Raw genomic sequence first — 23,011 nt, forward strand, 5'->3', positions numbered from 1 at the left:
GTCCATGGAACAAGCCTGCAGCAGATTCCAAACAGAATTCTTGTCCCTGTCCCTGTCAGACTGAAGTTCCACCAAGATTATTACCTAGATTATTGCTATCTATCCATCTCAAACCCCTCCAAGTTAATAACTGTCCTAACAGGCCTACTTCAAATATGACATTTGTGAAATCTCCCCCACTCGCTCCTCCTTGTCAGGAGCTATCAGCTTCCTTTCTGGGCGCCCAGAATGCTTGGAACATATATAAGTTATGCCACACACATCATGAGAAACCAAGTATCCGTTTACATGTACCTCTCTCTTTCACTGAAATATGAGTGACACGCAAGAGGAACGCGGTAAATCTTTGTGAAAGGAGCAAGCAAAACAATCACAAAGAACACTTAGAGTTAAGGGGGATCGTTAGGCTGGGCTTCTGGAGAAGAGCATGGCAGCCCCTCCGGTGTTCTTACCTGGAGAACCCTTTGAGTAGAGGAGCCTGGAGGGCTACAGTCCACGGGGTCCTGAAGAGTTGGACACAACTGAAGCGAATTAGCACCCACCCAGTCTAGGTTTCAGAAATGGGAATATCGAGAACTAACTCACAGGATTAGTTAACGCTATTGTATCTTTTTTCAGTAGATAACTTAAAAGTAGGCAAAAACAAAAATCAAAAAACCCTCCAGGTAGCTAATTTGAACAAGACTCAGGATGATTATGGCCTTCTCTGGTGTCTCAGACTGTAAAGCATCTGCCTACAATGCAGGAGACCTGGGTTAGGAAGATCCCTTGTTGAAGGAAATGGCAACCCACTCCAGTACTCTTGCCTGGAGAATCCCATTGACAGAGGATCCACGGGGTAGTAAAGAGTCGTGACTTCACTTTTCTTTCTTTCAGGACAATTAAGTCTGAAAAACAGACACATTGAAACAATCGTAGCCCTTTTTGAATTTCAAAAGCAAGTGAAAGTTTCATTCTGTGTCTGGCCCCAAGCATTAATCAGCAACAAATGATACCAATAGGGACACAAAAGCAAAGATAATAGCTGCTGCTGCTGCTGCTAAGTCGCATCAGTCATGTCCGACTGTGCGACCCCAGAGGTGGCAGCCCACCAGGCTCCCCCGTCCCTGGGATTCTCCAGGCAAGAACACTGGAGTGGGTTGCCATTTCCTTCTCCAATGCATGAAAGTGAAAAGTGAAAGTGAAGTCACTCAGTCGTGTCCGACTCTTAGCGACCCCATGGACTGCAGCCCACCAAGCTCCTCCATCATGGGATTTTCTAGGCAAGAGCACTGGAGCGGCCCTCTTAAAAAGCCAGACCTTACAAGCTGGAGACTATGTGCGTGCTTAGCCCTTCAGTGTGCCATGGGATTCTGCAGGCAAGAATACTGGAGTGGCTTGCCATGCCTTTCCCCAGGGATCTTCCCAACCCAGGGAAAGAACCCAGGTCTCCCGCCGGAGAATAATCTACTTTTAAAATGTCTTGGGTTAACAGTTATATCAAGTTTGATGTCCTTTAATACTTCAAATGTACTCAAAATGCTTTCTTCCTACAGAGAAGGAACAACAGCCTTCATGACTCTGGGTCTGCTACTGCGACTCCTGTCAAAAGACGGGCAATCCTCCACGAACTTGCTGGGAAGACTGGACAGACACGTTGGAAGTGGCCAGAGATGAAGGACAGAGGAGACACTGTCGCCCTCACAGACCCAAGTGGAGCCGTAACCACTGCGAATGAGCAGAGCCCTGTGGCCCAAGACATCCTCCCCTGAGGCACTAGCTTCAGAAAAACAGTCGGATGCTGAATACTGCCTTCTCTTCAAGTAGGGAAAGCAGCAGGCATTGTTTCCCTGCAGCAGGTATTACATTCCAGTCTCATCACTTAATCTGTGCCCTCCTGCAGCCAGGCTGTTGCTGGCACTGTGACGGGGTGGGGCGGGCACACAGCCAGTGCCTGGCGGTCAGCCCTTAACCGTCAGTGCGAGACCGTCTGAGTGTGACCGTTAGCACGCGGCAGTTAGTGTGTGTCCCTTAGCGTGTATCCGTTAGCACGTGACTTAGCAGGGGTCCATTACCATGTGGCAGTTAACACGTTACTTAGCAGGTGTCTGTTAGCACGTGACTTAGCAGGCATCCGTTAGCACGTGGCAGTTAGCACGTGACTTAGCAGGCGTCCGTTAGCACGTGACTTAGCAGGCGTCTGTTAGCACGTGACTTATCAGGCATCTGTTAGCACGTGGCAGTTAGCATGTGACTTAGCAGGTGTCCATTAGCAGGCTGCGTGACCGTGAGCCCATGACCGTTAGCTTGAGGCTGCTCCCAGTGGCGCTCTGGCAATGACTGGCATCACAGGGGTGCCGCTGTGGCGGTCACCTTGGGTCACAGTCCCCAGGTCACAGTCTGCCCTGTCGGGGTGGCCAGAGGAGCCTGTGGGCCTCCTGGGCCCCGGGCACCCAGGTCTCACAGTGAAGACGGCTGGTAGGGTGCGGGGGCCTGGCTCAGGGGGCAGTGCCGGCTGAGGTCTGCTTCTGCGACAGGCCCAGGGGGCTGTGAGAGGGCCCGGGGGGCTGCAGGAGAGCTCCCGGGAGCCTGACTGCCCGCATAGGGACCCTCCTCTCGGCCGGGGCCGGATCTCAGAGGGCAAACATCCAGCTCGGGACCTTGAACAAACAAAAGGAGGGGTGATGAAGCCGCTTTTCTTACTATGGGGTTTAAGTGTTAAAAGCTGCACAAAGGCTTGGAGACAATCTAATGCCTCCCTTTCCCTTTCTTGTCAGAACAGAGAATAACACTTGCTTTGATGGAGGTTTATGCGAAGAGGATCGTGGCCTGACCTACGTGGACACCTGCAAGAACAAAGAATCCCACACAAGAAGCTTGTGACAGCTAGCCATTCCACTCCCTCACCTTCCCAGGGCAAGGGCGTTGCTGAAAGCTTTCAAGGAGTTGGGCTTTTAAAAAAGCATGTCTCCTTGCCTGGCCCGGAAACAAACCTTTCTCTGCTCCAAACTCGGACATTGCTATACTTTGGCCTCACTGTGCATCAGGCACAGAGACTGTGTGCAGTAACGGTCCCACATTCTTCAATCCACAGAGAGATCCCGCTGGGTGGCTGACACACTCGCTCCCAACTCCTTCCCCTTGCCCTTGATGGTGACGGCCCTGTGATGCTCAGGATGCCCAACACTGGAGGGCGTTGCAGCCTTTCTCTAGTGGCCCTCCTGGGGGTCTCTGCCAGTGTGACAGCAGAGACTCTACATAGCAGACGGAGTCCACTGACGGCATTGTCCTGAGCTGTTTATCCTTCTAAGGTTTCAGCAACTCTGGAAGAATAAATCAAACCGTCTTGGGACAGACTCAGGCCATTCAGACCATCTGCTCTAAAAAGAAACAGAAGAAACTGAGAAGCTTTACAAATATTTTAGTTGAAGCAAATGCCATTATTTAGATGGTCATAGCAGGCAAAAAAAAATAGTCGTCTTGAGAAAGCTTCCAGAATCTTCCGCTTAAAATTTTTAGAAACAATTTTCTCCTCTTTCTTTTCCTTATTGTGATTCTACTGATTCAAACTGAAAAGCCCTGTGCAATAAAGGATAACAATTCTGAACAAAGTGCCATTTTGAAAATGATCTACACGTAGGTTAAAAGTTGCTGGAATTTCCTAGGTAAGAGGCGCCCCTTTTAAAGCAGCTCCCTGGTTCTGTTTTCCCAGCTCCTTAGAATACGAAGTTAACAAGGTCAAGGTTTGGGGTTTGCTGTCCAAGTAAGTAAGTTACCGTCAGAGGAAGAAAGGAAGAGCGTCTTCACGGGCGGCAACAGTATCCTGATTCCCAAAAAAGCAGATCCGTGTGCTTGTCTCCAGCTCAGCAGACAAGGGCCACCATGCCTCCTCGTGAAAAGCAGCATGAACTTGGAGCGTCCCAGCATCCCGCAGACCAGGACAAGGCCCTCACGAGTCACGTGGAGGCTGGGACCACGCTGAGAGCCATGTCCAGGAGCCTCGGCGTCTTTGTCTCTCTCCCTGGAGTTCTCTGGCACAGGAGCACAATTTCTGGCTGAGATAGGGTGGGGGCAGGGAGAAGCATTGCTGGGGGGCGAGAATCTGCTCCATCCTTCTGACGGCTCTATGCCACTTTCCATTTTTCCTGCCCCTTTTGGGTAAACTGATGCAGAGAACCCTTTGGATCTCAGCTACTCTCTTCTATTTTTCTCCTACCCCCACTAGCTTTTCTGTCCACCTACAAAGCCTGAGGAAACCGTGACTGCCAATCCTGCCTGCAGTGTGGCTCAGCTGGTAAAGATTCTTTCTGCAGTGCAGGAGACCCCAGTTCGATCCCTGGGTTGGGAAGATCCCCTGGAAGAGGGCATGTCAGCCACTCCAGTATACTTGTCTGGAGAACTCCACAGACAGAGCCACCTGGCGGGCTACAGTCCATGGGGTCGCAGAGGGTCGGACACAACTGAGTGGCTAAGCATAACACACAGCATCTCTAACCATTTCAAGTTCCCTAATCCAACCTCCTAGCAACCCCACGGACCGCAGTCCACCAGGCTTCTCCATCCATGGGATTCTCCAGACAAGAATACTGGAGTGGGAGCCATTTCCTTCTCCAGGGGATCTTCCTGATCCAGGGATCGAACCTGGGTCTCCTGCCCTGCAGGCAGATCTTTACCAACTGAGCTACAAAGGAAGCCCCCTAGCTGACATACAGGGGCTCAAGTAAAGTTCTTTAAAGGGGGAGAGAGAGAGAAAGGGAAGGGAGGACGATGGGGTAGATGAGTGAACGAAAGAAAGAAATTCATTTTGCTTCTTGATCTTTACTGTTGTTCAGTTACTAAGTCGTGACTGACTGACTCTGTGACCCATGGACAGCAGCACACCGGGCCCCCCTGTCCCTTACTATCTCCCAGAGTCTGCTCAAATTTATGTCTATTGAGTCGGTGATGCCATCCCACCATCTCACCCTCTGCCACCCCCTTCTCCCTTTGCCTTCAATCTTTCCAGCATCAGGGACTTTCCCAGAATCAGCTCTTCACATGAGGTGGTCCAAGTATTGGAGTTTCAGCTACTGTCTTTCTTGAAAGAAGTCACATTTGCTCTGCTGGCAGCCAACAGAACTGGTGGGATTGGCAAAGCTGAATTTGCTGAGGCAGGAAATGGGAAGTTTAGTAGGGGGTGACCGCCGCACTCCAGGGCCCATTCAGGAGCAGGGCTGTAACTTCAAACCGCCAGGAAGAAAACGGGAGGGGAGAGGTGACCAGGTGGGAAGAGAGAACAGCGCAGGCCTGTTCTCCCGACAGGCCTGTTATTAAAGGCCGTTGAGGAACGGACAGCAGTCACGAGCATCTGTAGTGCATGTCGAAGCACTCCCTGGGCCAGACCCACCAAACCTGATCCAGGCCCCGCCAGCTTCCCGCTGCCGGTGGGCCTCCCGGAGGAGCTGGTCCATCAGACAAACGAAGGAGGCAGAGCACCCCGTGCCACACTAGGGCAGAGGCCCAGGGGCCAGCTCAAGGGCCTGCCTCTCCACGTCCCCCCCCAACCCTCAGACCTCCGCGGCCCCAGGGGCAGTAAAAGCAGCAGCTCCATCCAGCCTGCAGACTCATATGGGATAAGACCTCACGAACTGGAACATCATCACGCAAGACTCACGGCTTCACAAAGGGCACATCACTGGAAGGCTTCCCTCTCCGGTGCGGAGAGTGTGCTCATGATGCGCCACCGGGCCCTGATTCATGCCGAGTCTGGACCAAAGGCTGAGGGGACTCGCATGCGAGGATCCCGTGGGAAAATGCCCTCATCTTCTGGATGAGGTCACGGACGCCACAGGGTTAGGCTGGGTGAGGCCATGGTTTAAAGGACAACCAGACGCAGGACTTTCTGGCTTTAACTGAATCCAGATATATAAATACCAAAACTGAAAAAGCCTCAGGTTCTCTTGACTACTTCCAGAAAAATATGGCAAGAATGTCCCAGGAAAGCCATCCGCAATCTTGGTGTTATTTTACTGTTCACACTTCAGGCTGAACTCTGGGGCTCATACTCATGACCTGGTGAGCAGCACAGCTTAGCCAAGCAAGAGCTGTGTCTCCATCCGAAGAGTGGCCGATGAGTCTGTGCAAGTCACCTCCCCAAGTGTGTGAGCTTCCTCGGGCTTCCATAACACACTGTCACACACGGGGGCACTTTACAGCAGTGGGGATTTATTCTCCCAGTTCTGGAGGCCAGAAGCCCCTGGTCACCTGCCCCCTCCTTCCCGCCGCTTCCAGCTTGCAGCGGCTCCGAACACCCTCGGGCGATGGCGCGTCACCTCAGTCTCTGCCTCTGTCCTTACGAGGCCTGCTCCTCCTATCTTCTCTTCTCTCTCTCTCTTTTTTTGGTATCTGTTCATTTATTCATGGCTGTGCTGGGTCTTCACTCCTGCACCCAGGCTTTCTCCAGTTGCAGCAAGTGGGGGCCACTCCGCGTCTCAGTGTGTGAGCTTCTCCCCGGGCGGGGGCTTCTCCCGGGGCGGGGGCTTCTTACGGGGTGGGGGCTTCTCACGGCGGGGGCTTCCATGGAGAGGGGGCTTCTCCCGGGGCGGGGGCTTCTCCCGGGGCGGGGGCTTCTCCCGGGGCGGGGGCTTCTCACGGCGCGGGGGCTCTGGGAGGCAGCTTGCAGGAGCCGTAACCCAGGGGCTCAGCAGTCGGGGCACACGCGCCTAGTGGCCCCGCTGCATGTGGAATCTTCCCGGACCAAGGACTGAACCCACGCCCCCGCGTTGGCAGTGGACTCCTAGCCACTGGGCCACCGTGGGAGGCCTCCTTTTCTGCCCGTTATACAGACTCCTGCCATCGGATTTATGGCCCACCTCGGTAATTCAGAAGGACACCATCTCAAGAGTCTTGGCTTAGCTACACCCTCAGTGACCCTTTTTAACGTCACATTCACAGGCCCCGGGGTTAGGATGTGGACATATCTTTAGTGGGATCCACAATTCAGTCCATTACACTAAGCGTCTTCTGGTCTTCCAGGACTTGACCAAACTCCAAGTGCTTGAAAATATTCCCTTCCTTCCAGTATTTCCTTCCTTCCTTTAATGCTGATTAAAAAGAAGAGGGAGGAAGACAGCTGACCTATGCCTCAAAGATGAACAGCAAGCGTCTGGGTACATGCGTGCTCCGTGCCCGGTGCACACGTGGGCAGCTTCAAAGGCTTCCCAGGTGGCTCAGTGGTAGAGTCCGCCTGGAATGCAGGAGACGCAGGAGACAGGGGTTCGATCCCTGGGTCGGGAAGATCCCCTGGAGGAGGGCACAGCAACCCACTCCAGTATTCTTGCCTGGAGAATCCCAGGAACAGAGGATCCTGGCGGGCTACAGTCCATGGGGCTGCAAAGAGTCAGACATGACTGAAGCGACTCAGCACAGGTTCAGGCAACTTCAAAAGCATGTTTTCCTAATTATAGTTGATTAGACAAACGAACCCCAGGGACAAGCCTGGTGGGCTGCCATCTATGGGGTCACAGAGTCGGACACGACTGAAGCGACTCAGCAGCAGCAGCAGCAAACACAGCTGAAAAAGTCTAGCTTTTATGTTACCTGCTTCGGTACAGCAGCTGTGTTTACAGAAGCAAATGCTACAAACGCTGCAAACGCTCTTATGCAGATTTCAGGACAGAGTGGTTGAGGGGAGACGACTCATTTAAAATGTTTTTTTTTTTTTTAAAAAAGGCCTCATACTAATTGTAGAATCCTGGGTAAGTTATTTATAACCATCCTGTGCTTTGGTTTTCCCATCTGTAAAATAGTATAATACCTCCTTCACAGGGTTGTTATGAGTATCAAAAAGGCAGTATTTGTAAAGCATTTAAAACAATGTCTGGCACATTATAAGGGCTATATAAGTTTTATCACAATATTTTAAAAAGCTGTAATTAGAAGCCACACTAAGCACTGAAGAGACACAAATACATTCAAAGCATGCATATCAATTAAAGTTCTAAGGGTGTGAAAGTAAAAGACGCAGATAAAAATTCTGAGGAAACGAATGGCTTGTAGAATAATTAGGAGGGGTTAAAAAATGGCTGGAACCAAGGGAAGCTGAGCGGCAAAGGAGACAGCCAAAGGGGCCTGCAAGACGCTGCTGGACCGTTCTGACCCGTCGAATAAACATACAAGTATATACGACTGAGCGCGCACATGCACACACACACACACGCACACACACACACACGCGCGCGCACACACACACAGCACGAAAGTGGAACTTTGGACTTGTCATTACCCACAGTGCTCTCGGAAATACCAATAAAATCAGTCCCTCTTTTTATTGCATAAAGATGTGGTGGAAAGTTACTCATTGTAAGGTTACTGGAGGATCCCACTTAGCCATCAATGACGCCTGAAGTTTGAATCTGTCTCTTTGTTCTAGCTTGAAAATCTTGCCCAGAACTCAGATTGGCCTGGCTTGGGTCAGATGTGTACCCCTAGTCAGCTGTGGTGAGGGAAGTCATTAAAAACCATGTCACCTGCTAGAGACACGTGGTTAGCAATGGAGGCAGTAACTGCAGAAGAAAGAGAATGCCACGGAGATGGCCCAGCTGAGCGCCACACGCTCACACCACATAATGAATTTAAGAACCGATGGGAATTATAATCAACTGTAGAATAAAAAGTTTTTAAAAAGAACTGATGGAAACTAATTCATAAAGAAAAGCACTGTGTTCTAACGTAACCAAGGGAGGGGAGAGGGGTGACCTGGGGAGAGAGGAGTAAGTAGAATAAAAAGCCAGGGAACGCATAAAAATTTAACTAGTAATCACCTTCTCTAGCGGCAAGTCACAAGAAAACGTGTCAGTACTTGTTATGAATTTATTTTTCTGGTAAAGGACCTAACCTAGGATGTATAAAGACCTGGTTCAATTTCTAGTTGACTGGATGTCCATCCCTTACTACTGAAGGTTACCAGTCCAAGGTTACATGACTCATGCAGAGGCAGGTAAAATTGCCAGTACTTTTTAAAGTTTTCCCACAATAAAATGAAAATGTTTTTTCAAGCTCTCAGAAAAAACAAAGATTCGATTAAGTATATGACACTATTTTTTGAAACAGTGTGATAAATTGAGGTTTTTTAAACATAAAAGTATATAGGGGCATTTCTGAAGTATGTGTACTAGGCTGAACATTTCTGGAGTATGTGTACTAGGCTGAAGGGGAACTCAGAGGTTGGGTGCACAGTCAAGCAAGTGGAAACTTGAGGCATACTGCTATCTTTTCCCCTCACAATGCATTCATCAAGTTAAATTCCCCAGTTTTGGACCCATAGCAACTGTGAAATGTGTGTTTTAAGCTGGTAAGTTTCAGGTAGTTTGCTATGCAGCAGTAGATAACTAATATCTTCATTTTTAATTGTCTGACATTTTATCTGTAGATCAAATCCATGGGCTTCTTGCCTTTGGTCCAGCCAGCATTTGACTTATTTCCAAATATATTTGATCAGGGAATGTTTTTTTATTATGACATCTATTTGGATCCTCAGAAACTCATGTTCCAAGGGATATACTTTGAGAAACGCTGCTGTGTGGCAAATACTCCAATGCTCAGGGTGGTGACTTGACAATTAACGATCTGTATTAGTGTCTCTAAGGAAATTAATACGTGACACATTAGTGCTGAAACATTCTTTATATAGAATGAGTATTAAGAGCAGAAATCCTGCCCACCTTTTTTTTGAACAAACCACGCTGATGCAGAAACAGGAAAACACTGCAAGATATTAACACTACCTCAGTGTTGAAAGCACCCACTCTAACAATCCCATTCTGTACCATTCTGCAGATGGAGAGAATGTAGATATAAAAAGAACTCTGAAAGGCTGAGAAGTTACCAAGCCATCTCCAGTCCCTTAAAGTGGCTCTCAGAACTGCTTGAAGGGGACCCTCTCTGAACGGATGAGCCGGGTTGGCTCACCCTCCTCTGGGGGGGGTGGTCAGCCCTCCTACCAAAGGGCATCCAATGCGTGTCCGGAGCTCACCTGGTTCTCCCCAGGAGAGCACCAGGAGCCCACAGCTCGGCGCCATCTCGAGACAAGCCCCACGCAAAGCACCCCTCCATTCACCTCGGCCCGCTCCATCAGAATGACATCTTTGATGGCCAAGTGGTGGATCAGAAGGTGTGGAGGTGGGGTGCAGGCGGCGGAGGTGCGCATCCTCACACCTGGGCTGGAGAAACTCGGGGCCAGTTTGTCATGAGAAGCAGTGAGTGGTGGGTGGATTTTCTAGGTGTATAGTTCAGCTCTCAGTTCAGTTCAGTCGCTCAGTCGTGTCTGACTCTTTGTGACCCCATGAATCACAGCACGCCAGGCCTCCCTGTCCATCACCAAGTCCCGGAGTTCACTCAGACTCATGTCCATCGAGTCTGTGATGCCACCCAGCCATCTCATCCTCGGTCGTCCCCTTCTCCTCCTGCCCCCAATCCCTCCCAGCATCAAAGTATTTTCCAAGGAGTCAACTCTTTGCATGAGGTGGCCAAAGTACTGGAGTTTCAGCTTTAGCATCATTCCTTCCAAAGAAATCCCAGGGTTGATCTCCTTCAGAATGGACTGGTTGGATCTCCTTGCAGTCCAAGGGACTTTCAAGAGTCTTCTCCAACACCACAGTTCAAAAGCATCAATTCTTCAATGCTCAGCCTTCTTCACAGTCCAACTCTCACATCCATACATGACCACTGGAAAAACCATAGCCTTGACTAGACGGACCTTAGTCAGCAAAGTAATATCTCTGCTTTTGAATATGCTATCTAGGTTGGTCATAACTTTTCTTCCAAGGAGTAAGCGTGTTTTAATTTCATGGCTGCAGTCACCATCTGCAGTGATTTTGGAGCCCAGAAAAATAAAGTCTGACACTATTTCCACTGTTTCCCCATCTATTTCCCATGAAGTGATGGGACTGGATGCCATGATCTTCGTTTTCTGAATGTTGAGCTTTAATGGTTCAATCATCTGAGGGGATTATTGTGAGAATATGTCTGGTTGGGAAGGTCCCCTGGAGGAGGGCATGGCAACGCACTCCAGTGTTCCTGCCTGGAGAATCCCATGGACAGAGGAGCCTGGCGGGCCATGGGGTTGCAGAGTCAGACACGACTGAGTGACTAACACTTTCAAACTACCGCTTATTATTTCCCTAGAAAATTTTAAAAAGCACTTTGTGTTGTGAATACAGCACATTAAATAAAATGGTGCAGAGAATCAAGGCGTTAGTAAGTTACAGACAGGCTGCAGTTTCCTAAATCCTTAGAGTTTCGTCCAAGATTTATTCATGCTCCATGAGACAGTGGTTTTCGGTCATTGTTGTTGCTCAATATTTTCCCAACCTGATAGCCCCACCTTAATTCTTACAGCATTCCTAATTTAAACACATGCTAATCAGCTAATGCCTTAAGTCTTGACTTGAAAATCTGGTATTCATAGTTAGGATGAAAAAGTAATTAAATATCTCAAACAGAAATACAATTTACTAAATTAAAAGCCCAGGGCAGAGGAGAAAGACAAGTCCTCATCTTCTCCTGCCAGAGCACCAAAATCACAACCAGCTGTTGAACAGCTATTGGCAGGAAAACACTGAGCCGACCCGAAAAGCGTGCCCCACGCCCAGGGACAAAGGGGAGGCCACAGCGAAACGGCAGGAGAAATACTTTTCACTCACACTTTATTTTTCTGTCACTCGGTATAAAAATACGCATTTCAAAATACCTCAAGATATTGTGATAAGCCGTGCAACAGAAAAGGCCCAGCCTGCAAACTCTGTCCCCAGGTGAGTCCGAGTGGTCCCGTCTCAGTACTGCAAGGCCGGCCCGCGGCCGCAGGGGCGACCTCTGTAGGGTAAATTCACACTGACTTGAAATAATATTAAAGAGACATGTTCAAAACTCAAAATAAAGTACAGAGCACCTTTTACCCTGTTGTAATAAAATATTCAGTAATTCCTCTGTGTGAAACTCTGGAAAAAGATGAAAGGCAAAACTAGATATAAAAGGAAAAATAACAACATGTTTATAAAGTCAGTTTTCTCTGACTTGTGAAAAGACTGATCAAACACCCTTTGAGCTGCTGTGGAGGGTCACGGGCCCTCCAGCTGCCAACACGGTTCCAGCCACCGCAGCGTCCTCGCTGTCCCCCTCGACTCTGTGCCACAGATGACACGGTATCTTCTATTGACATCGGTACGTCTTTTTTTTTTTGTACTCTTGTATGCTTTTGCTGTTACACCATGAAATACTATCACAATACTATTTATACTTCATCATAAATAGGCATTAAGAAAGCACATTTTGCCAAGCTGATTTGTGAATCTCCTAGATTATATTTCTTCACTCACCTGCCAATTTGAAAAATCTACTAATCTGTAGAGAGCTTTTTCTCATCATTAATGTGAACTGGTGATGCTATAACTTAATTTAAAATCAATTATTATTTTTTTTTAATGGGATTCAGACCAAGAAAGCCTAGCATCAGCCAAACTCCCCTGGCACATCATGGGCAAACGTCCAACTCTACAGTGATATGTAAAGGTCACTTCATGGAAAACCCAAATAAAAATTACTCTGAAGATGTTCTGTCCATTACAGTTAGTTTATAAACAGAAATCAAAATTTAATGAGAAGACTCTGGGCCTGTGGGCTAAAGTCACACAGCCTGAAAGAAAAGCAGTTTCAACGTGGATTCTTAAGACAGTGCCAGCAAGTCTAACCACTGCTTAAAAAAATTCCGTCAGGGACTTTTCCCTGGAGGCCCAGAGGTTAAGACTCCACGCTTCTAGCGCGTGGGGCCCAGGTTCAACCCCTGGTTGGGGGAGATCCCGCGCGCTGTGCGGTCTGCCCCCAAAACAAATTAATCAATTAAAGATTTCTGTTGGAACAATGCATGATAAAGGCTATGGAAATTAACAGTTATTAAGTCTTACAATTAAAAACACCTGCAAACATTTTTCTCCACATCCCGACTGTTTCTCTAGTGCTGCTCAGTCGTTAGAACCACTTGCAAAACCAGTGCTGAGAGCTGATCAATATTTATGGGGCCACCTGGTGACTTCCTTCAAGTTCAGCCAGTGCATTGACTGCAGAGGTGATCGGCACCGCCCCCTCAGGAGCATGTTACGCAGGAAGCTGTACGGCGGGGGGGCTGGAGATTGTTATGGCTGCTCTGAAACATCAGTGAGAAGAAGAGTTTCCAACCAGAGGGAAAAATGAAAACGGAGAATGCCTTACGAGGCTTTCCCACAGGTGTAACCACTGTTTCACGCACACCAAACCTTAAGAAAATGGAAGCTCTTTTATTCCAGATAACCTGTAAATTCAGAATTCCACATGCAATTTCCTTATATGCGCAGAATGTGTAACACGTTGATTTCCATCTTCTTAATGAATCCTTGACAAGATTTCCGTTGAAAAGGAGAATGAGAAAGAGCCCCTGGATGCTGAGAGATGGCTTTGGCAACTTTATGTGACGTGGCTTTTGGGTCTGCCGCACAGGCTGAGCTTCTTTGTGGTGAGCATCTGAGCTAGGCAGTTGAGAAACACCATGAAGATGGTCATGGACATGACGATCACGTAGTGGCTGATGCTACAGAAGAAAAAGGAACACGTTACAGGCGGACACAACACTCAGGAGGAAGAGCATAAGGCTCCTCTAACATTTCTAAGTGTGCAGGTGATCCCTGAACAACTCAGGGATTCGGCGTGCCAAGCTTCCGAGCAGTTGAAAGTCGATTTATAACTTTAGAGTTGGCCCTGAGCATCCTAAGTTCCTAAGCATCTGTGGTTTGGTCTCTGCCCTCAGCCAACCACAGATCGTGCAGTACTGAAGCAGTCACTCTCTAAAATACCCACAGACAAGCGGACCCATGCAGTTCAGATCCGTGCTGTTCAAGGGCCAACTGCATATACAAAATACATAAATTACAAAGCATACTAATGCTTTTTAAATTGATATCAAAATGCTAAAAAGAGTGAATTTGTTGCAGAAGTAGCAATGAAAGTAAGGAATATTTCGAGACAGCTCCAACCATAATCTGACAGGAAACTGTATCAGCAGTGCCTGTGTCTTTGTCACCATTAGAAGCTGAGTTTAAACAGCTAGCTTCTACAAAAATAAATGTAACTTTCCCCTTATAATTTCCATATCCTCTGAATCACAGCCACAGACTCCCCAAGGTGTCCCCAGATTCAGTAATATGGCATTTTAGAGCACGGCATTCCATACTCTGACAAAAATACAGGCCACAGAGAAAGAAAGAAAGATGTTACTCAAACTCAAATTCAGTGAAGTGAAAGTTTTAGTCAAAGAGTCTAAACAAAACAAAAAGGACACATCTCTCTACTAATCTGAGTCAAAACCACTACGTGCCAGACTTTTGGAAAAAGAACACTATTAAAATTACTCAATCCCAGCTCCCATCTATCAGCAATAGTAAATGTTCAGTTTTTCTTTTTAAGCACCATACTACATTGTCCATGGCTTGATAATAAATTTGCAAATATGGAAAGAAATTGAGGATATAGGTCTGACAAATGTGCAGTAAAGCAGGGGTTTCCCACAGCAAATGCCAAGCTAAGCTTCAGATGACACTGGCAAGTTACTTATTTACTAGGCCTATCAGAGTTACATTTAAGAATCTTACTTCATAATAAACATACCCAGCTTCCCTGGTGGCTCAGCTGGTAAAGAATCCACCTGCAATGTGGGAAACCTGGGTTCAATCCCTGGGTTGGACCAGGGTTGGACCAGAGTTGGACCATAAAGAAAGCTGAGCACCGAAGAATTGATGCTTTGAACTGTGGTGTTGGAGAAGATTCCTCAACAGTCCATCCTAAAGGAAATCAGTCCTGATCGTTCATTGGAAGGACTGATGCTGAAACTCCAATACTTTGGCCACCTGATGCGAAGAACTGACTCACTGGAAAAGACCCTGATGCTCAGAAAAATTGAGGGCAGGAGGAGAAGGGGATGAGATGGTTGGATGGCATCACTGACTTGATGGACATGAGTTTGTGTGGACTCCGGGAGTTGGTGATGGACAGAGGCCTGGCGTGCTGCAGTCCATGGGGCCACAAAGAGTTGGACACAACTGAGCGACTGAACTGAACTGGGACTTACACCCTTCAACAAGCTGCTTCGCAAGGATGGCCCCCAGGGCAGGCCCCAGGAAACTTGTCTTAAGAATATCTGGGAAAGTGACTGCTGGGTGAATGTACAATAGCGCAATCACCTAGAGGGATGTGGAGACTAATAAGGAAAATGGGAAAAGAAGCTTGCAGTCCACCCTCCTACTCCCCCAATAACTCTGGTCCAACCGGCGGACAGCCCCCCAAACGTCAAGTTGCTGGCCCTATACCAACTGAGGCAAAGCTTCAGGGTGCTTACCCATAATGGGTTAGGCCCTCAGGCCAGAAAAGAAGAGCCTCTACTCTAAGCAGATTTAATTCATTTATTTTTGGTATTATAAGCTTTTAAGTAAGAATCTCCAATTATGAAGATTTATAGTTTGATAATGTTTTCTTTGGAATGGCACTGGTTAGGGCATTCTTATATAGAATCTTTCTCTAGATTAACTGGTTAATCTTCCAAAGTAAATTTGAAATAGAAAAAAAGAACTGGCTAATTAAAAAATAAGAATGAGAACTAGTTATGTTAGAAATCTGGTTCTGGACTAGGGTAGGCTTCTGACCTAAAAAGAAAGCAATACAATTGGATATTTAATTGCTAGACAAATACTATCATTAAGGAAAGACTTTTGAAATGTTTGTTTTCCCTGTAAAAGTAATGGAACAGATATTGGACCTGGACTTCTTTCCTGCTTGAATTTATGTGTGTCTGTGTTTGCATACGTGTGTGTTGGTATGTTTTTTAACACAGAATGGATATGATATAGATCTTATCTGCCCCTTAATTATGCAGATTTCACAAAGCCATTTTCCAACTTTAGTAGCCACAGTGGACATAAATCACTGATAATTATCTATTTAAAAATGAAAATGACATTTCTCATTCTATAAAGCCCTTCTGGGAAGAAAATGATCTAGATATTCATTTTAACAGAATACTCTTAAAAACCTCATGCCAAAATAGACAATATTATGTTACTAAAATTATGTGAGTTATGCTGACATTTTATCACACAGACGTTGGTAACGGGTTGACTGATCTTACTTTCAAATGTCTTCCAAAGGGGAGCAATTCAAGCTCATCACAGCACAGAGGTGCCGGGAAAACATGGTATTAGAACACTAGAAACTTTCAAACAAACAAAAAAAATCAGAAAACTTTCCTTTTCCAGGAGATGGAGTAGGTGTATTTCCCCCTATTCCTCCTGCCAAGCACAACTAAAACCTCTGGACGCTGTATATAAAATAAACCTAAGGAGACAGAACGGTGGAAAGACAATAGGTGGGTTAGGAACCTTGAGACCCAAGGAATGACACGGTGGTTGAATTTGCTGGGTTTTCTTCTTGCTGGCAGAAACTGGCCAACCAGAAATGCCAATGGACATAGACTAAGAACCCCAAACAACCCAACATGGTAACAAAAGCCTACTCTCTCCAGTCACAGAACAGATAAGGAAAGGGGCGGCCCCCGAAGATGGAAAACTTTCAGACACTAGCTGCTCCACTTCAGCCAGACGGCACAGAAGGCGGCAGCTCTGCTCCCGCCTCCTCTGCAGAGGCCGAGTCGGGGCACAGGGGTCTGCACGGGCGGCTGGGATGGGGCAGGAGCCACTCCTGACTCTCCTCGTCTTCTTCCAGCATATCCAGTCCGTTAGCAGATTCCACTCGCCTCTTTCAGGGTTCTTCATCAATGTAGCTTCTTGCCGCCGTTCTGAATCGCTGCCCTAGTTCAAGGGCATCATCTCTAGCTGAGCCTCTTAAGCAATCGACCTCTTCCCTTTCTTGACCCCTCAATGGGTTCTCCATCCTGTGGCCAGAGTGTTGCTTTAAAATGTAAGCATATCAAATACATCCCTGCAAAGAGTCTAATGCTTTGCCTCACACTTAGAATAAATTCCTAATTCCTTACAGTAACCTCAGTCAAAACCGTGAGTGACATCGCCTGTCTTTCTGAACTCACTCCCTACCATCTTTCTCCTTGTATCCTTCTCATCATAACATTCAAATTTTCAAAACTACTTGATGACATCGGGAAACACGGCTTTCATAGCAAGTCAACTTAAAAAAACAAAACCCAACCCTGAATACATTTGCATATACATTAAGTCTAAAACGATATATATCAATCTGTTGGACTCTGGGGCTGAATTCCAGGTGACTTATTTTTCCTACGTGCTTTCAGGATTTTCTACAATGAGCTTATGATACATTTCCTTTATGAGACGACTGCAAATCACGGTGGGCTTAGGCACAGCACTCTGAGGCTGAGCTCGCGGCTCCCGCACACAGCTCCTCTACCCCACATCTCTGTTCCCCACAGGACATTTCAGAGTCTGCAGTGCTTCCTGAGATCAAAACCCTCGCCCAATAAGCTCGATAGAATGGTCATGACTTCTTCATGTCATGTAAGAAGGCTCACTCCCTGACCCAGGGACTGGAATTTGGAGTCAGAGGTGAGAGGGGGGAGGGACGGAGTGCAAAGTGCCCCGGTTACAGCCTCACGGACCAACTCCAGGCAGCCCAGACCGACCTGGATCCCTGGGGAGGCCGTGTTCCATGGGGAGAGCAGGCAAGGAGGTCAGGAGGCAGGTGGATGAAAGGAACGCCATGAGGCTGCAAGAGTACACTGCACAAAGTGTGCACCGGCTGCGGCCCGTCCACATGGTGGAACACTGCTCAGCGGTGAAAGGGAAAAAAATCCTGACACGCTACAACAGAGGGATCAGAAACGCCACACTGCCTGAAAGAGGCCAGACGTGAAAGACTGCACATCGCGCGACGCCGTTTCTCAACATGTCCGGAGCAGGCGAATCTGTGGAGACAGAGAGCAGGCTGGCGGTTTCCTGGGGCTCGGCATGGAGACTGGATAGACCGGAATCAGGCATGGGGGAGTTTTCTGGGTGACGGAAATATGAAGAAACTTGCTGGCAGTGATGGCTGCACAAATCCATCAATCTGCTGAAAGTCACTGAAGTAATTTAAATCATTTAAAACTTCAAAATGGATGGAATTTATGATATATAAATTATACCTCAAGAAAGGCATAAAAACAAAAAGATTATATTATAGCAGATGATTTTTTTTTCCCATTAGATTTTGCTATCACTTTTAGGCCTTTTATCACTTCTAATATTTTTAAAAAACTTTAAAATATTAAATGACTTGATCTCTGAACAAAGTAAGTTTTGTGAAACCAGAAGGCAGGTGACCCCACCTCAATTTGAGTGCCAATCTATCTCTAAAGGGTATTCCACACATCACCTATCTCCTCGACCTGAAATGGCCTGAAACCATGGACTCCTGGCTCGTTTAAGCTAACACAGTCGGCAGGGACCAGCTGTGAAGCTTGTTGTCTCACAGTCTCCATGCGGCTGAGTCCAGGGCACTCAGTCTGTGATAGCTCCCATCAAGTCGCGTAGCAGAGTCAAAGGAGCATCAGATTTCTATCTGAAACGATTCAGCTGTTCCCACTCCCTCCTCCTGACTGTTCTGTCATTTAAATCAGCAGTTCTCAAGGTGCACATCATATGAGACGGTAGAGGGATAAGGCGGATACAGATACTGATTGTGTGGACATAGACTCACCAGGCGGGTCTGTTCAACCCCCACAATGGGTGATAAAAGGCTGATGATACTTCTCAATTAGGATAATGCGCAATCAAAGCCGGTCCTATCTGTCAGATGTACTGGGAAGACACAGGTGGAGAATCACTAATTTTAATAAAGCTTAATGTTCACTGTCAAGAGTAAAGAGATTTTATGGTGCTTATTAATTACGTTTAGGAGGATATTAAAATATCACTGAACTTAATGATAAGTTTTCACTACAAAGAGAAATGATACTGTAGCTGTCGTTTATACTGCAGTGATGTAGCGTGCAGGAGACAGAGTCCAAATGACTCCTGCTGTCGAACTGAAAGCTCCTGCTGATGAGGACGACTATTCACCTCAAGTCAAGCGCGTTTAGAACGTAAATTTAAATATGCTTCTATAGTTATGAAAGCTACCTCAATAGCATTCTTTCTCTAGTTCAAAAAAAATCACTTCTCTCTGAATGCAAACTAAAGGCAATACTCTGTAAAGTTTATGGCCTGCTATAACTGAAAAAACAGTGTAAAAGATTAAAACAAGAAAATACGAAATTATAGCTCGGTTGGCCCAAGTCAGTTTCACAGCCTGGGTAGGATATTTCTCATATGGCTGTTGAAAAAAAAAAAAGAACACCCAATGCGAGAAGGTTCTCCAGAAAACCACTGAATTTACACCCACTGTTTTAGTTGGTCATACTGACTAGAGTGTATTCCTTTAAGAGTCTCAATCCAAAAGATGCATTTCGAACATATTGAACTACACTTATAAACAGATATCCTGTCTCATGCCCTAGCAATTGAATTTTTATTTTTAAAGAAACCATTAGTAAGCTGGAACTAACACCTGAAGACTCTCTCCAGCACATTCTGAAAACCTGCTGCAGTCCCCAAACAACCCTACAGACACTGCAGATACTCAGGCTGCACTTGCGTATTGCACTTGAGTCCTCTCTCAAATTCTGGGACAGATTCTCACCATTTATATACTTAAAGAGCGGTAAAATAGAGAGGACAAAAGGACAATATTCCATTCCTGTGAATAACAGGCAGGGAATGGCTGGAGTTATTAGCTGTATTACTGATACAAAGGGGTTTAGAAATAAAATTTGTCACCAAGGCAAACCACTACAGGGGCACAGTTCAAACAACCCAGGCTCCCATTAAGGAAACTCTGCCAGTAAGTTTAATAATATCTGCAACATGACACGGAACAGCTCGGCTTTTTAAATGTATATTCACAGAGGAATAATTAGAAAGCCAAAACTAAGAACAACATTCTCACAAATAAAATGCAGGGAAAAAATGCAGGAAAAAGTAGCATAATGAAGTCTTGATATATGAACCTTGTTCTATGGTGCTTAACTTTTAAGTCTTAGAGTGTATTTTCCCCCCACTATCCAAGTCCTTTCCTGGCAAGCAATCAGATGCATATGAAGACATATGAACTGCTTCTGCCCCTTAGGCCTGTGTCACGTGGTTCCCTGCAGCTCTGTATACCATTACCGCCCTACAAGATGCGAAAGGAAGAGTTTAGAGTCCTAACTCACCAACAGAAGCAAGCAGCAGCAGCAACAAAAACCTCACTGTGCAGCATCAACTGGGCAATTCCGTTTAGGAAGCCCAATTCCACTAACTCCGAGTGCATTGTGTTTCTCCATCCCAACCTCTTCCATCTCCCTACCGTCTTCCTTTCTTAAGTGGGAGTCTTTTGTACAATACAACAATAGACAAGAAAGACAGAGCAGAGCAAGGAGGTGTTTCAGCAGGAATGACCGGCAGAGGATTCGGGGAATTCACGTAGGTCAGTTCAGTGCCCTCAGTCTGATGGACAGACTGAGCTCTGAAATTGTAAGTCTCTCAGAGCAAGCATCCCATTTAACCTAGAGGAGTTAGACCAGTGAGGATGAAGCGCTGAGACTGACATAAACTGAGGTTTAGCAGGCTTGTTACCTGGCCATGCCTTTAACCTCTCCCATGCACTCTAGGTTTTAATGTTGTGTAGATGAGGATGTGATGATCACACTGGAACAGAAGGCACCAGCCAGGACTGCTCCAGGTAAACCGGGGCTACTCTATGTGCGGGGCAGCTGCCTTCAGAAAAAATGCTATCACCACAAAATATTTCTACAGCGCAGTTTGTACCCTATATAGCATCAGTTAACTACATATTTTCCCATATTTATCGTAAGTGAAGTATAAGACTGGCACGTGGCATTAGCATCCTTTTCCTGTGGGTAGCGCTGCAGCGAGGGGTTGTTAGTGCATCGCAGGCTAGGAGTGCTAATCACCGTTCTGTTCCCCTTGGTCTGAATGATGCTCACTGTGTGTTTTATGCCTTGCAGTCTCTTTTTTGCTATTATTTTGTGCTCTGATGAACACTTTATTCCCATGATGGTTGTGTAAAGGAATGCAAGGAATAGGCCCAGAGGTACCACACACATGCCAAGAAGAACATCATGCTAGATATTAAATTTGAGTTTTGCAATGGCTCAAAGCCTGTTTTAAAAACAATCAAGCAAGCATAGGTAACAAAAATAAACAGATTAAACAAGACTACATAAAAATTTAAAACTTCTGTGCAAAGGACATAATCAACAAAGTCAAAAAGCAAGTTACAGAATGCCAGAAAATATCTGCAAATCATCTTATCTGATAAGAGGTTAAAGTCTAACATACATAACGAACTCCGCTACTCAACAACAACAAAAATAACACTATTTAAAAATGGGCAAAGGACTTGACCAGACATTTCCTTAAAAAAGACATACAAACAGCCAACAAGCACATGAAAAACGCTCAGCATCAGTAACGATGAAGGAAAAGCAAATCAAAACAGTAAGATACACTTCACATCCACCGGGCTGGCTACTATCAAAAAAAAGAAAAGAGTTGGTGAATCTTCTGTGCCATCAATAGGAATAAACTGGTACAACTGCTATGAAAATCACTTCAGCAGTTTCTCAGCATACCCACCGCTTGATCTAGCAATCTCATTTCTGGGCATGTACCTCAAAGAGCTGAAAACAGACTCGAATGGGTAAAATGAACACCCATCTTGTAGCAACCTTATGTACAGTGGCCAAAGGTGGGACAAGCTAAGTGCCCACAGAGGGATGAATGGACAGACAACATGCGATATAGACATTCAATGGAATACTATTCAGCCTTCAAAAGGAAGGGAATTCTGATCTATGCTTCAACATGGATGAACCTTGAGGACATTATGCTAAGTGAAATTAGCCAGTTACAGAAGGACAAATATTGTGTGATTTCACTTACATGAGGTACCTTAGTTTGGCCCCAGGTCAAATAACAGGGAGGGAACACAGCCCCACCCTTCAACAGAAAGTTGGATTAAAGATATACTGAGCATGGCCCCACCCATCAGAGCAAGACCCAGTTTCCCCATCAGTCAGTCTCTCCCATCAGGAAGCTTCCAAGAGCCTCTTACCCTTCTCCATCAGAGGACAGACAAACTGAAAACCACAATCACGGAAAACTAGCCAATCTGATCACAGGCACCACAGCCTTGTCTAACCCAGTGAAACTAAGCCATGCCATGGACGAGTCATGGTGGAGAGTTCTGACAAAACATGGTCCACTGGAGGAGGGAACGGCAAACCACTTCAGTGTTCTTGCCTTGAGAACGCAATGAACAGTGTGAAAAGGCAAAATGATAGGACACTGAAAGAGGAACTCCCCAGGTTGGTAGGTGCCCAAAATGCTACTGGCGATCAGTGGACAAATAACTCAAGAAAAAATGAAGGGATGAAGCCAAAGCAAAAACAACACCCAGTTGTGGATGTGACTGGTGATGGAAGCAAGGTCCATTGCTGTAAAGAGCAATATTGCATAAGAACCTGGAATGTCAGGTCCATGAATCAAGGCAAATTGGAAGTGGTCAAACAGGAGATGGCAAGAGTGAACTTAGACATTCTAGGAATCAGCGAACTAAGATGGACTGGAATGGGTGAATTTAACTCAGATGACCATTATATCTACTACTGTTGGGCAGGAATCCCTCAGAAGAAATGGAGTAGCCAACATGGTCAAAAAAAGAGTCTGAAATGCAGTATTTGGATGCAATCTCAAAAATGACAGAATGATCTCTGTTTGTTTCCAAGGCAAACCATTCAATATCACAGTAATCCAAGTCTATGCCTCAACCAGTAACACTGAAGATGCTGAAGTTGAATGGTTTTATAAAGACCTACAAGACCTTTTAGAACTAACACCCAAAAAAGATGTTCTTTTCATTATAGGGGACTGGAATGCAAAAGTAGGAAGTCAAGAAATATCTGGAG

The 23,011-nt window shown here is 46.2% G+C and overlaps 1 protein-coding gene across 1 annotated transcript in view; it reads right to left on the reverse strand.

Annotated features, from left to right (window-relative positions):
* Window positions 1-12,085: 12,085 nt before the first annotated feature.
* The window catches only part of PIGN (phosphatidylinositol glycan anchor biosynthesis class N), a 100,352-nt gene continuing 89,426 nt past the window's right edge, over window positions 12,086-23,011 (reverse strand). Inside the window, exon 30 of the mRNA XM_052660290.1 lies at window positions 12,086-13,576. Coding sequence (XP_052516250.1) covers window positions 13,453-13,576 — 124 coding nt within the window. The 3' untranslated portion in view covers window positions 12,086-13,452. The remainder of the gene's footprint in view (window positions 13,577-23,011) is intronic.

This window comes from Budorcas taxicolor, chromosome 22 (assembly GCF_023091745.1).
Source record: "Budorcas taxicolor isolate Tak-1 chromosome 22, Takin1.1, whole genome shotgun sequence".
NCBI lineage: Eukaryota > Metazoa > Chordata > Mammalia > Artiodactyla > Bovidae > Budorcas > Budorcas taxicolor.